Raw genomic sequence first — 18,133 nt, forward strand, 5'->3', positions numbered from 1 at the left:
GTCCCAGTGGGCAATTTGCGTACCAGTATGGCGGATTTGTACCATGTGATCACTATCCTGCAAAGGGCCCATTTTTGGCTGGAAAAACCCTACGTCTCATGTTCTCCTACACAGAGTTTCCCAGAGCCTTTTGCCGATCCGAGGTTTTGGTTACGAGAATGGATACTCTTCTTAACAACGGTGTTGTCGCGGGTGCTCACTCTTTCCCTAACCACGAGAAAAAGAAGACAAATTAAACGTGCTTTAGGGTAGTATTTTAAAAATAAAATTCACGATTTCCCGTATGAATTGTTTAGCTTGTATCTTTCTTGTTTGCTACTAATGAATGTTGAATCGATTTAATGTCGAATCCCACCCAAGAAGAGGAAAAAACTCGTTTTGCGCCACTACTATCCTGTCAGAAAGAAAATCGCGTATATTTTGCTTCCGGTACGTTTTCAAGCAGGCGTAAAGCTTCCGGTTTTGGCCCACACAGTCTGGACACTAGTGTTGTTTATAATTTTGATTCCACGTGTCGAACCTCTTCTTTATCGGAGCGTTTCCTAGCGGAAATAAAGGTACTGTTAAAATTAATTCCATCATGCTATATTTTTAAATATTTCTGATTAAGTGAAGAGTATTACTACGCGAAAAACTGACGTGAATTTTTCTTTTCTGTTCGAGCCCCTAGGTTAGACATATCGATCTTCTATTAATTTACGCTTAATTGAACGCGAATGAATTAATCGTGTTCTTTACGCTGCTTGAAAAATTCTTCATGGGTCTTTCGATCCCGTTGTCACGGAAATAAAGAAAATGTCGGTCGATACGGGGTTTTTTTTCCCCGATAATTAACGCCGAGTCGATCGCGTGGTTGGACATATCCGGTTGCTAGGTTTGAGTCCATGTTCGCTTCCATCAATGCCATCTTTGTATTTTTTACGTTGTAGTTCAAAGTGGCAACATTCAGAAATAAGCTTCCCGGGATAAGCTTGCATTACTACCAAGGAAAAGAAACGAGGTTTTAAAATATCGGTAATAAGTTTTCGAAACGCGTGAAATCCCGCAACAATAATTATTGTTACATAAGGGCCTCTTGTTTAGACATCCTTTGTTTCATCACACAATTTTTCCGGAAGTTGGGAAAGAATATCTTTGTTATAGATGCTTACTGGCTTTGAAGCCATGAGTTGATTGGTGTTATCAATATTACAGACAATCAAGTTTGTTTTAAACATAATTGACAGTAATTTATTTAAGTCGAAATTATTGGATGATCAACAAGAATATTTCCAAACACTCTTTATTCCAATGTTCCAACCACAGTGACAAAAAAAAATCTTTTGTTTTGTCATTGAATTAGGGTTTGGAATCCTCTAATAAAAGTTAAATTCAAACAACCTTCATCATAACATCACATGAGCTCCAAAAATTTCTTGTAAGACTGTAGCAGCGTAGGAACAGGTTTAAGATTGGGGGGGGGGGGGGGGGGAGGGGGTGGTGATGAAGTCAACTTGTGGTGACCACATTTTTGTTGCAGGGTTTACGGTCCTCAGTGAGTTTGTGAGGACAGAGGAGACCCTGGGTACGAGGTTGTATTTTCTTGCGCCAACTCCAAGTACAAACATAGAAGCCTGGAAACCAATCTTACATTTATCCACATGCCACACCAGCCAGTTAAATCTTGTGTAGATGGTAGATGGTCATTAGATACTTTAAGTTAAGCTGTCCCAGCCTCCATACAGACACTCTGAGGGGGCTCAAGCCTACGCCTATGTTGAAAAGCTGAGACTGTACCATGCCTTGAATAACAGTTTCGAATGCCAACAAAACCGTGGTTGGCAGTTCAAGCCCCCAGCTTCATCTTTGCCTGGGAAATTTTGTCTGCTACATTTTGAAAACCAGTCATGCAGTGCTCTTCAACTTTTCATACTTTACTTTAATAGTTTCAGTTCAAGTACATTAATACAAAAACTAGGAGAGCCTCTAAACAGGAGTCTAATCCCTAAAACATAAATGTAAATCTAAATACAAATATAAAAAAAAAGATGGCTATAGAAATTGATCGGAATGGAACAAGGTCGATTTAAGGTCATGCTTAAAACTATTTATAGAGTCAGATTTCCTTAAATTTAATGGTAAATCATTCCAAAGCTCAACTATACGGTGAAAATATGAAAATTTTAGTACGTTTGTTCGAGCAGACTTCATTTTGCAGCAAAATTCAGTGTTTCTAAGCTTATAGGATGCATTGTCAGCAGGCTCTATATAGTTGGAAAGGTCTATTTCACATAAACCTTGTCTACATTTAAAGAGAAAAATTAGGTCAGAGTACTTTCTCCTTGATACAAGAGATAATAGCTTCAGATCTTTTCTTTGTTTCATACCAAAACACATTTCTTCATTGAGGCACTGTAGAGTGAGCAGTGTTTGGTTAACTCCCATTGGAAATAATTCACTTCTTTTGTCCTTTGTATTAGAATCAGGAATCTAGTGGCCACAAAAAGACCGAAAGTAAGAAGAAAGAGAAAGCAAATAAAAACATTATTCAGCCGGAAATGAATGGAACAGCGGTTGTCAAGCCTGTGGCAGCACCTGAAGAAGTGGAGAGATTAAAAGGTGAAGTTACTGCACAGGGCAACAAGGTGCGGAATCTGAAATCAAGTGGAGCTGCTAAGGTATGGAATCCAATCTCTTACCGTGTCTTAAGAAAATGTGGTGGCTGAGATTTGGGAGGAAACCGTAAGGACAATAATTTCATTTTGATCACTCTGGGACTTTTAAAATCAGTCTGAAAAAGAGGCCTTGAGGTCCCAACTTAACTGAAGCATTTTCAAAAATTATTGACCGGTTTTCGTTTTAGCAAAAAGAAGGAAAATGTTCTCCATCTTAGTGTTTTCATTTATTTTCACCTTTCCAAACTAAACAAGAGGAACACATTGAAAGTTACTAAATGTAAACTTGTTAGAAAGTCTGTATTGCATTGAAGTATGTGATGTGATCAAAGGAATAATGATTTGTGCCCCTCATTGGGTCCCCCTTAAGTTCACAACCTTATGTCAATCCACAATCCGAGAATCCAGCAATGCAAGATTGTTTAGTGGGAGAGCCCCCCCCCCCCCACCCCCTTATTTTAAAGCGAGAGAAGTACTTTTTGTTGCTCTTTCATGATCTGTTTACATTTTAGGAAGAAGTTGATGCTGCAGTGGCTGAACTTCTGAAGTTGAAGGCAGATTACAAAAACCTGACTGGAGAGGATTTTGCAGCCTCTGGCAGCAAAGGAAAGAAAGAGAAAAAGAAGGATGCAGGGAATAAAAATGAAAAGCAAGACTCCAAACCATCAAAAAAGCAGGACAAAGTAGCTGCAGCTGCAAAAGTAGAACATTATGATGTGGACAGCAGTGGAAAGAAGGTTACAAGGTCTGCCTAGTTCAGCTTTATTTAAACTGACCACACAATCATACAAATTGCTAAAGGTTGTGTATGTGAATTAAACAATATCATGTAGTTTCCATTTACAGGTCTCATTTACCGGTACACTTCAAGCATTCTGATTGGCCCACACAATCTCGGTTATCAGCTTGTATATAGGAAACTGATTGCATTAGTTGTTTTTCTTAAAGCGAAACAACTTCCTTTCGTTTTTTAAAACTGAAACAATTCGGAGTACGATAAAATTTGATAAAACAGTAGTATTTTATTGTTTCATGCATGCTTGTTGGACACGTGTGTATGAGATTTGTCATAGCCAACTTGGTGCTATCGTGTCCTGTTGGCTTTTACCGTCTCTTATCCAATGGCACCCAGATTAACTGTCAAATACACTTCAAGACAGTGCAGTCAAGGAACCCCAAAAAGAAACTACCCAATCTCTTAATTAATATAACTTTCATAGCAAACATGATTAGCACGATCAAAAAGCAAAATATTTTGGTCAAATGTTAACTTTAGAGTCTTCATATTTATGAAAAGTGCCGTGAATATTAAGTTTTGGCCAAATTGTCCTTTTGTGTACTTTTTGAACAAGTGCCCATTGTCACTGATGGTTCTCTACAGGTTAGGTCTGGAAGTGAAAAAGGAAGAAAATCTAAGTGACTGGTTTTCACAGGTGTGCTATATGTAACAATATTTATTATAATAATAAGCATTATGATGATTGTTATTAGAATCATATTATTTGTTATTTTACCTTGAAAAGCCACTTATGTCCAGAAATGTAAGAAATTAGATGCAAGCTCATTTATAATAATAATAATATTAATAGTAATGATAATGATAATGATAATGATATTGATAATGATAATGATAATAATACCAATAATAATAATTACAACTTTATTAATTTAATTCAATGAAAGGGAAGGATGCCAGAGGTTATCCCTATTAAGGGTATCCGCCCGCAACCGTATGTAATTGACTGAGAGTTGATTTTGATGAGGGAGGAAAACTGGAGTACCTAGAGGAGAACCCTCAAGTGTCAGATTGAGGTCGACTGAAACTCATCGCACATACAACCTGAGGCCAAGGTTGAACCTGGGTCGTGGAAGGTGCAGTTGACAACTGCTAAACCACTCTGACTCCCAAATATTCAACAAGAATTGTCCCCTTAAACGTGCTGTTACACTGTGAAATGTTTCATGCAACTTGTCTCGCAATGTTTTGGTGACATTGTGGCGGAACAAGTTGCATGAAACTTTTTACAGTGTAACTTACCCTGCAATGGCAAGTTGAAACAAGTTGCAAGAGCCGTTGCCAAAAGTAGAATTAAGTTCTGCTTTTCGTGCAACTTATCTCGCCCCAATGTCGCCAAAACATTACGAGACAAGTTGCACGAAACATTTCACAATGTAACAGTGCCTTAAGTCTCAGCCTTTGCTGCCTATTTGCAACCATAACATAAAGGTAAAGGTTAGCGTTTTTTTAGGTCAGGGTGCAAATGCAGCAGTTTGTCCTTACTCTAAGAGGAGTAGCATTTAGTGGACACTTTGTGACGTTAATTGTTTGTATTCCAAGACAAAAGTGATGTTGAAGTTTGGGGAAAAAAGCAAGGGGACACTTCATGACGCTTATTGAAATCCACATGCATTTAATTACTTGCATAATTTGTAGACATACAACGGAACTGTATCTGTGAAAAGCGACTGTCAGTTTCACAAATTGCCTTCCTATCCTACATGTATTCCGATACTTCTGATAATTCTGTCCTCTTTTTTGGTGCACATTTCAGGTCATTACGAAAGCTGAAATGATTGAGTATTATGATGTGAGCGGATGTTATATTTTAAGGCCATGGTCCTTTGCTATATGGGAGCGTATACAAGGTAATCTTTGATTAATTAAAAAATGCAATACATCCTCCTTGCATCCTGTGACACAGTATTTCATTTACCCAAAAAGATGTGGCTTTTTACAGTAAGGCTCACAAGCTTACAAAATCTTCATAAATATGCCATATAAGGGAAAGTTTCTTTACTCCAAGTAATTGAAGCTTATTGTAACTGCACAACTGAGGTTACAGTAATTGAAAGTGGCAGTGCCTAGGAAATTTGAAAACATAAAAACCGGAAATTGATTCTAAAATTCATTTATTTCCTATAAAAATTTGTGCTTTCTTAGTTTAAGAATTATTTTTTAGTTTTAATTGAGGTTCTTTCGATAAGAAGTCAATGCACCAGTTGCGTCAATGTTGTATCTTAGTTATAAACTCAAGGGGAAGCCTTGGAAAGTGATACAATGCAGACATGTTCATGTTCACTGTTGTTTTTGGTAGTACAAGCGTTTTACAACAGGAAAATGAAAGGAGCTCTAAGTTGGAGCTTTGGTCTTGAAAAAGAGCTTCGGTTTTACATTTTTAAAAACCTGCATACAATTGAGTCAAGCTGGCTGTAAGCCTTGCTCCAAGGTCATACACGGACTTTATGACAGCAGCCAAGAGGTGCCATGTAGTATGCTTTCGGTTAGACCTTGGTGAGCTGCATCGTTTCTGTACTTGCAACAGCAATTAGCGTGACAATTATTATTATTATTATTATTAACAAAGAAAAACAAATGAATCTGACTAGATTTTTATTTTCACAACGTTTCGAAGTCATCGTAACTCCATTATCAATTAACTCCATTATTATTATTATTATTATTATTATTATTATTATTATTATTATTATTGACAATTAGCACAGTCTATTAGGTGTTCTTTCGAATGGGGATTTTCCTTAAGCATAGAGCTACATCCCGTAGCCTTAGATGTCTAGGATGTATCACATAATTCTTGAAGTTCCAAGGAGACAAGCTTTTTACAGTGTTCCAAAATGAATTTTATCACTTTATTATTATTATTATTATTATTATTATTATTATTATTATTATTTTTGTAAAATTTAATATTAGATATACACTGTACAGACGATGATTAATAGAACACTCTTTACTTCAGACTATTTTTCCTTCATGAACTATTGATGAAATAAATAATCAGTGATAGTTAATTCATCAGTGCTCTGCAAAAGGTGTTTCTCAAAGTCACATTGGTAATTAAATAGTAATTTATTAATTTGCAGTGCTGTTTTAATTATTGTTTTGAGTTAAATTAGTGGCTTTGTTCTTTCAACAGCTTTTTTTGATGGAGAAATAAAAAAACTTGGTGTGGAGAATGTTTACTTTCCAATGTTTGTATCGCAGTCAGCACTTGAAAAGGAAAAAACACACATTGCAGATTTTGCTCCAGAAGTAGGTGTATTTAGTTGTATCAAGAGAGCATTAGGGGAGAGAACGCATCAACCATACATGGGTCTCTTCCCATGATTAGCCTGTGGTCACGAGGTGCTGTTTTATTTTTAGGATGACACCTGATTGGTTTTTATTGGCTGTGCGACCATGGGTACAAGACCAAAACATCTTTCACAGCATAGCCTATAGCTTAAAATAGATTGAAAAAAATATATCCTGGGGCACAGGGTTGTGTTCTCTCTCCTCGTCCTGTCTTGATTGCTCTGAAAGTTTATTATGTACTTATTTTAAAAAATGCATTAATAATTCATGATCCCAACAGCCTATCAAAACACCGATAAAACGTCACGTGTATGAGCTTTATATCCTGATAAAAACACTCCTCGTTAGTATTCTTTATATAAAGAATACTAATAAGGCATAGCTAGTTTTTCTTGTATGTTAATATTCACCTCTCACAATTTGAACCATTGTTTTGAGTCCAGAGGGACACGCTTTTTGTGGAATGTTTTTAAAGCCGTTCAAAAAACGCGCAGCACTTGTTTTATCGGGTCTACCCCTCGTGTTTTTAAACCCCGATAAAAAACTACTGCTCGTTTTTTAAACATTACGTAACATCCACATAACATTTTCATTGTGAATGTTGAATGGAATTGAAGCCTCAAATTTGCTGCCCTCTGTCAAGACTGCTAGATATAATTATGTGTGCAATGATGGGACTGTTAAATTTGTATCTACTTTAGCGACCATGGCTGCAGTTCAAATGTTGATAATTTGTTGAAACCATTTGGCACTCCTTAAAATTTGTAGATTTTTATTGATTCTGGAAAAAAGGAGGAAATGGTGTTATCGTTGTAAAAAAGTATGATGAATGTAATTTTTGTTGTTAAAATTCTTGAGCTAAAATTATTTTAATGACATGTAACTTTTTCTTCCTTTGTGACGTGGCTAACTAGAACCAAAGTTCTCATCGTTTTTCTTCCTGTTCTTGCTCCTTTGTATCTTGTTCGCCTTGTTCTTCTGCATGAAAGGTCCTTGCGAAATTCTTGTGAGAGTTTATTTTTTTGTCAGCATCTTTAGTAAGTTTTGTAATCATATGATATTCTGTGTAGGTTGCTTGGGTGACCAAATCTGGCCAGTCCGAGTTAGCAGAACCAATCGCAATCAGACCGACAAGCGAGACAGGTGTGTGTGGACTCTCATATTACTGTAATATGTTGTAGTGATCCATACGATTTGGGCAAGTTTGACCGAATGTTTCTTTTTTTAAAGGTCTTGATTATTTTTTTCTGTGTGGAATCCCACTTCGAGCTTGTTCCACACAGATTTTGCCTCTCTGGTATACACCTTATTCCAAAATGGCCACCATTTTAGTTTTCTTTTGTTTGATTGTAAATTGGCCTTTTTGGCCTCGTTCAAGGTTGAATATTCTTTTCAATTTTGCGTTTGAAAGCGAGGCCAAAAGGGCCAATTTGCAAGGAAACAATAGAATAGTAAAATGGCGACCATTTTGGAAAAAGCGTTTTGTGATCTTTTTTATTTTTTTGGTTGCTAGTTATGTACCCATCGTACGCAAAGTGGATCAAGTCACACAGAGATCTTCCGCTTAAGCTTAATCAATGGAATAATGTCGTGGTACGTCAAGAAACATGCTTTTTTGTAACTGTACATATATTGCATTTATTTCAATATTGTGGCTACTTCAGTCAATGTTCAGTTAATCTTTTTTCAAAAATCTCTTTTTTTTTTTCATCAAGGCGAAAATGAATGGAACAGATTTTTAAAATCCAAATTAGCAGTTCGTATCCATTTCACCTAGTTACCTTTATTTTTATCATTGTAATGGCCGTATTTATACTAGAGCACGTCTAAGATCTAGGCGTCGAAGACGTCTTAGACGACTAGTATAAATACGGGAAATAAAGTGGACGCATAAACGTCAGACGAATTAAAAGTTTCAAGCCGTCTAGTATAAAGACGAGGCGCACTAAACTGGGACGCACTTAATAATGAAGGGCACACAGTCTCTTTGGTGATCAAATCCCAGTGTATTTTGAAGGAAATCATGAATTTGATTTCTACCCGTCGAAGTTAAGTGCGTCCCGTATTTATATTAGTTGCACGTAAGGCTAGACGTTTAATGCTTCTAGACGTCTTAGATGTCCTCTAGTATAAAACAATACGGCCAGTGTCATTTTCCCCATGCAGTATTATGCAGCAAATTGAATTCCCGGCAAGAAGAGCTAATTGATTTCTTTTGATGTTTGAACTAGAGATGGGAGTTTAAACACCCTCAGCCATTCTTGAGGACGCGAGAGTTTCTTTGGCAAGAAGGACATTCAGCTTTTGCCTCATATGACGAAGCAGTTGAAGAGGTAAGCTTACATACCGAAAATTATCACTTAGGCCTCAACAAGAACACTTTTACTTTACCGAAAATCATTGCTTTCAAGCCTGAGTCATACCAAGATAGGGTTCGAAAAGTCGGAGGGCTAGTGTTCCTCGGGGGTCAAATTTTCTGGATACCTAAGCTCTCAACTGATTCTTGTTACTGGCAGCCTTACGGTTAGTTAATCTTTCCTTTTTTTTCTTTCACAGGTTTACACCATCTTAGATCTTTATCGACAAGTTTACACCGATCTTCTAGCTATTCCTGTGATCAAAGGACGAAAAACCGAAAAAGAGAAGTTTGCCGGGGGAGACTTTACCACGACTGTGGAAGCTTACATTGCAGCAAGCGGACGTGGCATTCAGGTTTGCTTTACATGGAAGTTTTCATTTAAAAGCAGCAGCTATTTCTTCGTCGAATCAGGTTTTGAATTTAATACTGAATTGGAGAAATCACGAAAGATCGTTGAGTTACAAATGAGATCTCACCAGATTAGCATTTGGTCACCGTCCGTTTCGCTAGGGTGTTTGCGCAGTTGCAGCCAAATGGTAAAATGTAAGTTTGTATAGAGTGGTTTTCAACTGAGTGTCGTAAAACAAATACCTAAGTAATTACTTCGACCAATCACAGCAGGTGCAAAGAACGCAATGAAGCAATCCAAATTTGTTGCAATTCCGCGTAACTTGCTCAAAGGGCGGGAAAATCGCTCGTGCAAGTTCGCGATAGGTTTTGGTGTTCCTTCTCAATGGTTGATAAACTGTCTCGAAATTTTTGAGCAAATTGTTAAGCGTAAAAATTGTAATCCAACAAACTTTCTCACATTGCTTCAATGAATTAGGCGTGGCTTTACGGGGCTTAGAAAGCCATATTTTCTTTGTCTCGAGTGCGAAACTAGAAAGAGAAAAACTTTCACCCACACGTTCGGGTTAGATAAACGTTAAAGTTATTTTTAAGTTATTTGTATTTCTACCATTCAAAACGTCAATTTTATTTTATGCCTTAGTACACGCATTAAGTTGTACATGCATCTATTCGCTCTGACGAAGGGCTAACCCTCGAAACGCGTCAGCTTTTAGAATCTCTGTACGGTGGCCAATTTACCTTGTCAACTCCGTTGATAAAACCAAACTTTTGTGTACTACTTCCCCACCGACGCAGCACCACAGCTTCTTTAGAAACTACCCCCTTCTATCTCCGCGTTACACGATTTTCTATCACGAACCGAACGAAAGAAGGGAAAGTAGTAGTACTCTCATTAACTGGTGTGATTCTTCCATTTCGAAGCACGTTTAAGCAATTGAAGTATGTTTGCACCAATATTCCTTTGTAACCAGTTCGAATCATGACCTTTTTTGACAGGGTGCAACTTCACATCACTTGGGACAGAATTTCTCCAAGATGTTTGAAATTGTCTTCGAAGATCCAGACCCAACGAAACAGGTAAGCTAAAGAACAGTCCTTGTCATTTTTTTTTTTAGAAGAGGAGATCGAAAAGTCAACATTTTATCGCAGTAACGTGAAGTCAACGTATTCCCAAAAATTTTTTTTTCGTATTCCTTGAGAGTTCACGTACAACTTACCGCACAAGTGATGTCAAATTAAATCAAACTGGAAGCCTTTTGTTTGGCCACTAAGCTAGCGGTGGACTTAGAAAATTGTGTTTTCCATTCTTGTTTTCTAACTGAGAATTTCTGCCCTGCATTGCATTTGGTGTCGTAAATCTTACGAACAGGCCTTGGCGCTCTCACTTGGGCGGTGATCTGTGACAGCCGTGTCGTGACACCGTGTCGCGGTGTCGTGACAGCCGTTGTGATCTGAATTTGCAGGAAAAAAGATACGTTTATCAAAATTCTTGGGGACTCACAACGCGGACTGTAGGAGTCATGACAATGGTACATGGAGACAACCAAGGACTGGTTCTTCCACCTCGAGTGGCTTCTATCCAGGTAATCATTTCTATTCAGATCTAAAACTAGGGTCTCCGTAGTGTCTAGTTTGTACTTTTGTGCAAGTGATGAAATCCACGCGGACGTGGATAAATGGGACGTTAACATCTACGACGTCGACCTAGACGAAAACCTTGCCTCAAAATGTAACTTTACCCTATCGAGAGTCTTTTCCATCACGTTCACGTAGTACAATGTGGGCGAAGTATCCTAAAAACAAACTACAATCTGGGTCAAAAGACTTTAGAGCACAAATTTGGCCGAAAAGTAGAGAATTGTACTGTACATGCTTCCATATGAGCAACGCGTGTTCTTCTTTCGCTGCCTTTTTCACCCCCATTCCCCCAGACAATGTTGAAACATTCGAGCGATCGATGAACTAATCTTGATTTCGGATACCGTGAAAAATCAACATTGTAATGGGGGGAGGGGGAAAAGTGGGAATTGACGTCCCAACAGGTTTGACCAGGATTGTAGTACGAGCAGTTTCAGAGTAAAAATATAGAATGATTTGTTGCGGCAACATGTTGCAGGTTTCAAAGCGATTCAAAAACCTGCAACATTGTTGCCCGAATTTTGTTGGTGTTGGTGTTGGTGCGTGTTACACCCCCGCCGTTGACTTTTAACGCAACATCGTCAAGAGCTAACTCTCTTATTAACTGATGATATATATACCCCTCTTTCCTCCCTCCGTCTAATCCAACTTCTCGTCCAAATAATTCGTTCCCGGTTTCTTCCTTTTTCATCTTCCAAATCGTCCACTAACAACAGAACCTGAATGGTTTTCAGCCGCCGTCTTTTTAACTCATTGTCCGCCATATTTGTCGAGCAGGAGCCTGGGTTCAAGTGTTGCGAGCAATGTTGCGTTAAAAATCGTCTCGTGTAACATACCGTTGCCGCAACAAAGTTGCGTTAAAAGCTGTCTCGTGTAACATGCATTAAAAATCGGCTCGTGTAACATGACCTTTAAACCGGCTCCCTTTCAAGAAACGACGGCGGCTGAGATAAACTAAGAATAAAGCCAGGATCCGAGCCAGGATTCGAGCCAGGATCCGAGCTAGGATCCGAGCCAGGATCCGAGCCAGGATTCGAGCTAGGATCCGAGCCAGGATTCGAGACCTAACCGAGACCTAACCTAACCTAACCGAGACCTACCCTAACCCTAACTAGACCTAACTAGACTAGAACCAACCTAAATAGACCTAACCAACCGATTCGAGACCTAACCTAACCGAGAGATTCGAGAATAAATAGCGGAGAAAGCTCATCTTACCTCGAATCCTGGCTGGAATCCTGGCTCGGATCCTGGCTCGAAGTTTAGGTATCCTCGATATCTTACGGCGGCTACTATAACAACAACAACGCCACAAAACAGTATCATGATTGGTTAAAAGAGAAAAAAATAATCGTGCTGCATGTGCGCACGCATTTTAGCACATTTTTTGCCGTACTCTGCATAACAACGACATGAAATCACGAAATTTAACGTTTTGACGACAACACGAGGATACAGGTGTAAACCTTTCAATTTATTTTTAGGACAGTTCGCCCACATCGTACCTCGTGAACGAGATGGAATCATCGCAAAAGACTTAACGATAATGCAATCTTATATTTTTATGTGACGCTTTCGTCGACCTTGCCGTCGCAGATCTTTAAGTCCCTACAGAGATTTTAAGGGCATCCTAACTAGAAACGTTACACAAGATAACTGAGAGATTGCCACTAGCTAAGGGCTTTTTTAATTTGGTCGCGCAGGTGCAAGGTGTTGGCTCAAAAGTCTGACCAGTTTCAAACTTCGTGCAACAACATGCAACAGGGTGTGCAAACAGACGCTACATGTGGAAAGATTTGTGAACTGACCGTCGTTAGCCTCTCGTCAGAGCGAAGCTAAACCCTTTGAAAACTGTAGTCGTGCATGTCATCGTATCTTTCACGTTTTCCTTGATTTCGGTTCGTAACTACGTGCATGCGTTTTTGTCTGCATAACCCAGGGTTTGTTCAAATTTATTTTTTTCCCTTTCTTGTCTCGCTCACAGGCGGTGATCATCCCTTGTGGCTTAACTGTATCGTTAGCTGAAGCCGAAAAGACTAAACTGTTAAACAAGTGCAAAGACTTGGAAGAAAAGTTGCAAAACGCCGGGATTCGCGCAAAAGTAGATTATCGAGATAACTACTCGCCAGGCTGGAAGTTCAACCACTGGGAATTGAAGGTGAGTGGAGTTTTCAGAATCTTATTTGCGCTCCGTTGCGATTACTTTGTGATGTTGCAATTTTAGAGCGCCTAAAGTACTTGTTCAGTTTTATAGCGATTGTAATTTTAGAGAGCCTAAAGTTCTAGTTTAAGTTCAGCGACATTCCGGTAGTCAAGGCCTGCACATTGAGACATGAACAAGACAGGGAAAGGCGAGAGAGTACTGCCGTCGCGTTAAAGAGTTATGCAGGGAAAAGATTTGCTCGTTATGGTCGGTTAGATTTCCAGCATAACTTTTGCCAGCGGGAAAAAAACCTTCGTCGTATGATAATGACGTCAGTCCTCCAATAGAAATAGAAATTATCGAATGGCTGACATCATTTCACGGCGCGATATTGTAACTGAGAACTTTGAATCAGCTGTGAACACAATAAATTGCGATTTGCAGAGTTCTGACGCAACCTTGATCTAATGACATTAAAGTAGTGAATTCGGCTTTTGTGGGAAACGAAGAACTACGCAGGACTCAGAGGGTGTTATCCTGCTGTCTGGACTTGTGGGCTTGTTGAATATTTCTTGATCAACAATATTCTACATGCCATGCTCGATTTCCTGGAGTAATTGTTAAATATCTCAGCGTAAGCCATTGAAAAGAAAGGCTTACTTTTGTTCCTGTCAAATCATCTTTATTCGCCCGGACTACAGGGGCTCATAACTAGGTTGTGAAGCATATGACGCACTGTTCAATATTTTTGATAAACAACTGTTGCTTTGCTTGTTCTACAAGTGTAGAAGTGTGTGTCGTGTGTCATGTTAAAAGAAGCCGTTAAACAAGCTGAACGTAGTTAAACGAAAATAGAGGCAAACAAACTCCATTCCGTTTAACAAGTTGTTGGTAGTTGAACGGCGTCTGTCAATCGTTTTCTTGTCACTGGAGAAAGAGTGATAAGGGCCGTTCAGTTCGCCCTTGCGCCCATAACCCGCACTTAAAATATATGGAGTGTTTTCACTCACGTGATCAGTAACCTTGTCTTTGCACCAAAAAACAAGAAAAGATTTGCATGATAAAAGAGTTCAATTCCCGGAGGATTAGTTGGGGACACAAACATAGCCGCCGTTACGTGACGTGAAATCACTCTATACATTTATTTCATCAAGTCCTTTCACGGAAACACATGAACTGCTCCAAACTGATTGGCTTCATAGCTCAGACGGTAGAGTATTGCACCGTGATCGCAGTAGTTATGGGTTCGAATTTCGTTGGAACCACGTGAAAACCTGGACATAAGTGAACAAAATAGTGTTGACCAATGGTGAATCGTGTGTCTTCAGCTTTACAACCGTCGTACTAGGCTTACGTCACGGCTATTTTTAGTCAGTTAAATGTTTTTAAAATAACTTACGGATCACACGGAGAACTATTTAATCTCGTGGGTGATAATGAATTCTATAAAACCCTTTGACTCCCAAGAGTGATTGACGTAAATTTTCTCCTCACAAGCTCAATGCATTGTTAAGATGATGGTAGGGAGAATAACAAAATTAATCAAAATAATGACCTGGGTGTTTGTGTCTGGATACATCTTCAAATTCCCATAACTGATATAAAAAGTAATGTATGGGAGTCAGTAAGGAGAATTGCCATTAAGATCTTGGAAGTGAAAGAGTTTCAGTCTCACGATTAGCTAGAAAGGTCTGGTTTCGCGAGAAAAAAATTCGGACCATGAAAGCTCCCTGTCACAAAGATATCGTGGTTTTACGCAGCTGGTCATTGGCCCTTGCTGACTCTCGGTTTGTCGTTTATTTCCCAGGGCGTTCCCCTGCGCATCGAGGTCGGGCCTCGAGACGTGAAGGCAGATCAAGCCGTTGTCGTGAGAAGAGATAACGGAGAAAAGGTTTGGATGAGAGTGTTTTCTCTTTTCCGATTTTCTTTCTTTTGTTCCCTCAGAGAGGCATTTGAACTGTTCTTGAGATTAAATGATCGATATACCCAGAAATGGGCCTGATTAGATGAAGGAGGATTGCAGTAAGCGTCACGAAGTGTCCCCTTGCTCCCTCGTGTCTCGCAATACAGATAATTCGCCCTTGTCACACGGCGGCCATATTGTTCCGAGAGACCAAAAAAGCTTTGTTTTACCACTCTAAGCGTCACCTCCATGGTTTCCACTCCGAGGCTTGGTGTGGTAATGACAAAGCATTTTTGGTGTCCTGGGACAATATGGCCGCCGTGTGACAAGGGCGAATTAACGTCACAAAGTACCTCCCAAATGCGGCTCTTTAGGTAAAGCTTAACTGCTGCATTTACTCAAAGCTAAAAATACTGCTGACCTTTACCCTTACCTCTTTGTTGGAAATAAGTAACAAAACCTTAGACTTTAAAGCGCCCCTGCAATGCTTATTTTACTTTGGGGTTTCAAAACTATGTTAACTATTCTATACACTAAGCGACCAAGGGTTGAAGCCTTGATTTCAAAAAGACACTAACTTTAAGATCTTGAGAGAGCTGGATTGAGGAGAAAATGACGGTAAAGGCTTACTAGTTTGAGAATGCAATGCATGTGTACACCGCAGAATTAATATGCAGCACGGGAGTTTTGGGCCTTCAGCCTTTTAAGCTCGTGTTTTGCATATATAATAAGCTGCATTCACACGCTGAAATTTTAAGCTAGTGAGCTTTTGACGTCACCTTTCCCTGGATCCAACCCTCTTAGGTCAAATCGGGTCAGTTTTGAGCGTGAGTAATGGCGGACCGTGAAATCCAAAACTTACGCTCAAAGTAAAAGGCCTTTGTATAAGAATCAAAGCTCCAAATTTTGCCAGTCAGGTGTTAAGCTAACACACTTTCAAAATCTGAAAAAAAAAGGGGCAACTTAAAGGGACTCTTCGTTTTGGATGTCAAATATGGGCCTGCCTCAAACTAGGTGCATTTCTTGACATAAGTACAAATAATATCATAAACAAATTTGCCTTCCTGTTTTTAAAGAATTTTTTTGTCGCGTAGCAGTTTGTGACGTCATCTCTGGAATGAACACGAAGAAGAATATTATTGGTTAAAAAAGAACAACTAGTCGGTCTGCACGAGCATCATGTAAAGCTTTGCTGGTCAACGTTAAGAATTTTGTTTCGTTAAAGTTTCATTCCGCATTCGTTTAGACGTCCATCAAGCAAGATGGGATAGAAGATAACATTAAAGAAACTTTGGAGCGGATCCATCACGACATGTATAACAAGTAAGTTGACTTGTCTAGAGTTCGTTCTGTTGTCACGCCAGGTTACTTCATTTAACCCCTTTTGTCACGCAATTTCGCGCTTTTTCGCCAGGTTCCTTTACTGATAACATTGACATAATTTTATTCGAGTCCTCTGCCTGCTACGCCAGCCCTGCACCCATGGCCAAAAAATATATACAAAGAATGTGGACAACCTATTTTTTGAGAAAGAAGCAATGCAGAGTTTGTTTGTCAAAAGAATAACCCGGCAGTTGGACTCTGAGACTAAAAGAGATTGCATCGACAACTGTGCTATTATTTACACTCTGTAAAACATTACACTCATCAAATCTGTTCTATCCGTTTCCTGATAGTCAAAATGTTCTCTAAAGCAACATTTCGGTAAGGGAGAGCGGTTTTCAAGTGAATGCCCATAGTCGATCGTTGTTTCTTCGCTTCTGCACTACTTCTTACGGCATTTGGCTTTTTAATATCTCGCACCTGAATCTCAGCCAAAGTGAAGGCAAACTCTATTGTGATTGGCTCGCACGCGTTTTCCCGCATTTAGCGCCGGCTGCACGTATTTTCTTCGTGTTATGATTGGACCATTTAGTTGTCTAAGCTTGTTGTGATTGGCTAAAGTGAAGTAACAACTCTGGTATTTGATTGACGGCTGTCAGTTGGAGACCGACTTTGAAGTATTTGAAACTTTTTTTCAAAAAACAGAGATTCAGTAAATTTAACTTTGACCTTTTGCCAACAGAGCCAAGGAAGAATTAAATGGAAATTTGACTGTGGCGCACACTTGGCGAGAATTTAACTCCATGCTTGATGACAATAAGGTTCGTAGTGTGATAATTAATCCTTCTCCATTTAACCTAACGAAAAATAAGGGCCATACTATTTCAGCTCAGCAAGAGGATCTCGAAATAAATTCAATGAGCGGCGTCAATCATTTCAAAAGTTAGCAAAATAGAAAGTGGCCAATTTTCAGGCAAAAGGCGGGCAAAGCGATTTCTATCTGAAAAGGTGCTACCTTGTAAGCCGGCTTTTCATACTGGTCCCAGTCCAACCTGAGGATTCAAAACCGACCAGTAGACCAATTTTTCGATCTTTTGAAATTCAATTTAAGAAAAATAAACATGATTTGGGGGCTGTGGACAATAAAAAGAACGATTCGTTTCGAATTTTTTTCCCACCAGGGGCTTGGAGTGATGTGTTTCGCCAGAAGGCTGAATTTTGGGCTATTACAGCCTGCAATACAAACCGTAGGAATCTGCAAGCAAGCGACCGCATTAGAGGGCAGCTATTTGTTATTGTCTCTAGTAGTAAGTGTAGCGCCTCTTCGGTTGCCCTTCAAACAAAGGAAAGTTCCATCTTTCTCAAAACCCAAAATAAAAAGAAAAAACTTTTTTTTTCCAAAGGGCTTATACCTCAATTAATTGATTGACTGAAAAAGTTAGCTCAGAAATCGTAGCTTGACGGGCCAAAATTTGACGAAAAGAGTCATCTCTTTTGGGAAAGAGATGGGAGGACGTATAGGCTTCCTCTCACGACGTTCTTTGAAAAAATGCTGCACGCGGTGAAAGAACCTCGTCGCTTTTAAGAAGAGTCGGGCACGTGATCTCAGGTGTCACGGTTGCGAATGCCTTTCACCATCGGAAGTTGACCTACCAAAGCACTTCGTGCC

The 18,133-nt window shown here is 39.3% G+C and overlaps 1 protein-coding gene across 1 annotated transcript in view; it reads left to right on the forward strand.

The window, feature by feature from the left end:
* Nucleotides 1-18,133, forward strand: part of LOC138049391 (bifunctional glutamate/proline--tRNA ligase-like) — a 46,351-nt gene that overhangs the window by 25,681 nt on the left and 2,537 nt on the right. The window contains exons 19-33 of the mRNA XM_068895643.1: nucleotides 2,460-2,657; nucleotides 3,167-3,399; nucleotides 4,036-4,087; nucleotides 5,207-5,300; nucleotides 6,590-6,705; nucleotides 7,818-7,890; nucleotides 8,261-8,340; nucleotides 8,979-9,080; nucleotides 9,304-9,459; nucleotides 10,454-10,534; nucleotides 10,921-11,040; nucleotides 13,080-13,253; nucleotides 15,046-15,129; nucleotides 16,388-16,464; nucleotides 17,207-17,285. Of these exons, the coding sequence (XP_068751744.1) occupies nucleotides 2,460-2,657; nucleotides 3,167-3,399; nucleotides 4,036-4,087; nucleotides 5,207-5,300; nucleotides 6,590-6,705; nucleotides 7,818-7,890; nucleotides 8,261-8,340; nucleotides 8,979-9,080; nucleotides 9,304-9,459; nucleotides 10,454-10,534; nucleotides 10,921-11,040; nucleotides 13,080-13,253; nucleotides 15,046-15,129; nucleotides 16,388-16,464; nucleotides 17,207-17,285 (1,719 nt within the window). The remainder of the gene's footprint in view (nucleotides 1-2,459; nucleotides 2,658-3,166; nucleotides 3,400-4,035; nucleotides 4,088-5,206; nucleotides 5,301-6,589; nucleotides 6,706-7,817; nucleotides 7,891-8,260; nucleotides 8,341-8,978; nucleotides 9,081-9,303; nucleotides 9,460-10,453; nucleotides 10,535-10,920; nucleotides 11,041-13,079; nucleotides 13,254-15,045; nucleotides 15,130-16,387; nucleotides 16,465-17,206; nucleotides 17,286-18,133) is intronic.

Source organism: Montipora capricornis, chromosome 5, assembly GCF_036669925.1.
Source record: "Montipora capricornis isolate CH-2021 chromosome 5, ASM3666992v2, whole genome shotgun sequence".
In the NCBI taxonomy this organism is placed as follows: domain Eukaryota; kingdom Metazoa; phylum Cnidaria; class Anthozoa; order Scleractinia; family Acroporidae; genus Montipora; species Montipora capricornis.